This window comes from Notamacropus eugenii, chromosome 5 (genome assembly GCF_028372415.1).
Source record: "Notamacropus eugenii isolate mMacEug1 chromosome 5, mMacEug1.pri_v2, whole genome shotgun sequence".
NCBI lineage: Eukaryota > Metazoa > Chordata > Mammalia > Diprotodontia > Macropodidae > Notamacropus > Notamacropus eugenii.
This window is the reverse complement of record NC_092876.1, coordinates 273,078,023-273,079,531: the sequence shown is the minus strand read 5'-3', so window position 1 is coordinate 273,079,531 and position 1,509 is coordinate 273,078,023. Positions and strand designations below refer to the sequence as shown.

At 41.3% G+C, this 1,509-nt stretch overlaps 1 protein-coding gene across 1 annotated transcript; it reads left to right on the top strand.

Annotated features, from left to right (window-relative positions):
* Positions 1-303: 303 nt before the first annotated feature.
* LOC140507866 (olfactory receptor 10G4-like) lies at positions 304-1,245 on the top strand. The gene has a single exon (XM_072615730.1). It carries the CDS (start codon positions 304-306, stop codon positions 1,243-1,245), a length of 942 nt encoding a protein of 313 aa, XP_072471831.1.
* Positions 1,246-1,509: the final 264 nt, after the last annotated feature.

Sequence of the window (1,509 nt, the reverse complement as noted above, 5' to 3'; positions counted from 1 at the left end):
TGTGTGGTCAACCCCCACCCTGCCCAGTAGAAAACACACTTTATTTTGTCTTGGTGTCTTTGAGTTCTTAGTCTATCAATCATGATATAAAGATAAGTTTCATTTTACTTTCCTTGTCCAAATGTAAATGTATATTTGGCTATGAAGGTACCATCATCCTTCATCCAGCACTGATAACCTTCCTGTTCAGGGATTTTGTAAACTTTGGCATCCATGTAGTTCAAATGTTTTGTTCTATGTGGTGGGAAATCTTGGTGAATATAGTTTCTTTCTTTTCCTTTAAGAAAGGGGTCCACTGCCTGGATGGGAAAGGAGAATCAGAGCTTTGTGACTACATTCATCCTCATGGGGATTCCCCATGCACCTGAACTGGATATTGTCCTATTTGTAATTTTCTTAGTAATCTATGTACTCACTCTTGTGGGGAACCTCCTCATCCTGATGGTGATCAAGGTGGACTCCCACCTCCGCACTCCCATGTACTATTTCCTGGCCAACCTCTCCTTTATTGACATGTGGTTCTCCACTGTTACTGTACCCAAGATACTCATGGGTCTGCTCTCCCCAGATGGTGGGGCCATCTCATTTCACAGTTGTGTGGCTCAGCTCTATTTCTTCCATGTTCTGGGGAGCACAGAGTGTTTCCTCTACACAGTCATGTCCTATGACCGCTACCTGGCTATCACTCATCCCTTGCACTATGCCACTATGATGAATGGGAAAACTTGTGTTCTTTTAACTGGAAGTACATGGCTCAGTGGTTCAGTGCATTCTGCTATCCAAACTATGCTGACCTTCCGCCTGCCCTACTGCGGCCCCAATGAGATCCAACATTATTTCTGTGATGCTCCTCCCATTCTCAAATTAGCCTGTGCAGATACCTCAGCCAACGAGATTGTGATCTTTGTCAACATTGGGGTGGTGGCCTCTGGTTGTTTTTTCCTGATTTTTCTTTCTTATATGTCCATTGTGCATGCCATCCTAAAGATCCGCACAGCAGAGGGAAGACAAAAAGCTTTCCAGACCTGTGCTTCCCACTGCATTGTGGTCCTCTGTTTCTTTGGGCCATGTGTCTTTATTTACCTGAGACCAGGCTCCAAAGGTGCTGTAGATGGAATTGTGGCTGTTTTCTATACTGTGCTCACACCTGTGCTGAATCCACTGGTGTATACACTGAGAAACAAAGAGGTGAAGACAGCTCTGCTCAAGCTACAGAACAGAGGAGTATTTGCTCAGAGAATATAGACAATGGGAAAAAAGTATGCCTATACATATATATGTATATATATGTATATGTATGTATGCATGTATTTTTTCATTCATGATTAAATATATCCATCAATTTGAGCCCTGTGTTTTTAAATATTGTATGAATTACAAAGGCACTTGTCAAAGATCTTTAGTTTGTGTATTGAAAGCAAATTTATACATCTGGGAATCCAATGTCTAGGAATCCAACATTTTCTAAAAAAAGTTTTTTCTTTTTACTTTCTTTTTTCAAAGACACAG

Coding starts and splice junctions, on each gene's coding strand:
- LOC140507866 (XM_072615730.1), top strand. CDS start 304: ATGGGAAAGGAGAATCAGAGCTTTGTGACTACATTCATCCTCATGGGG.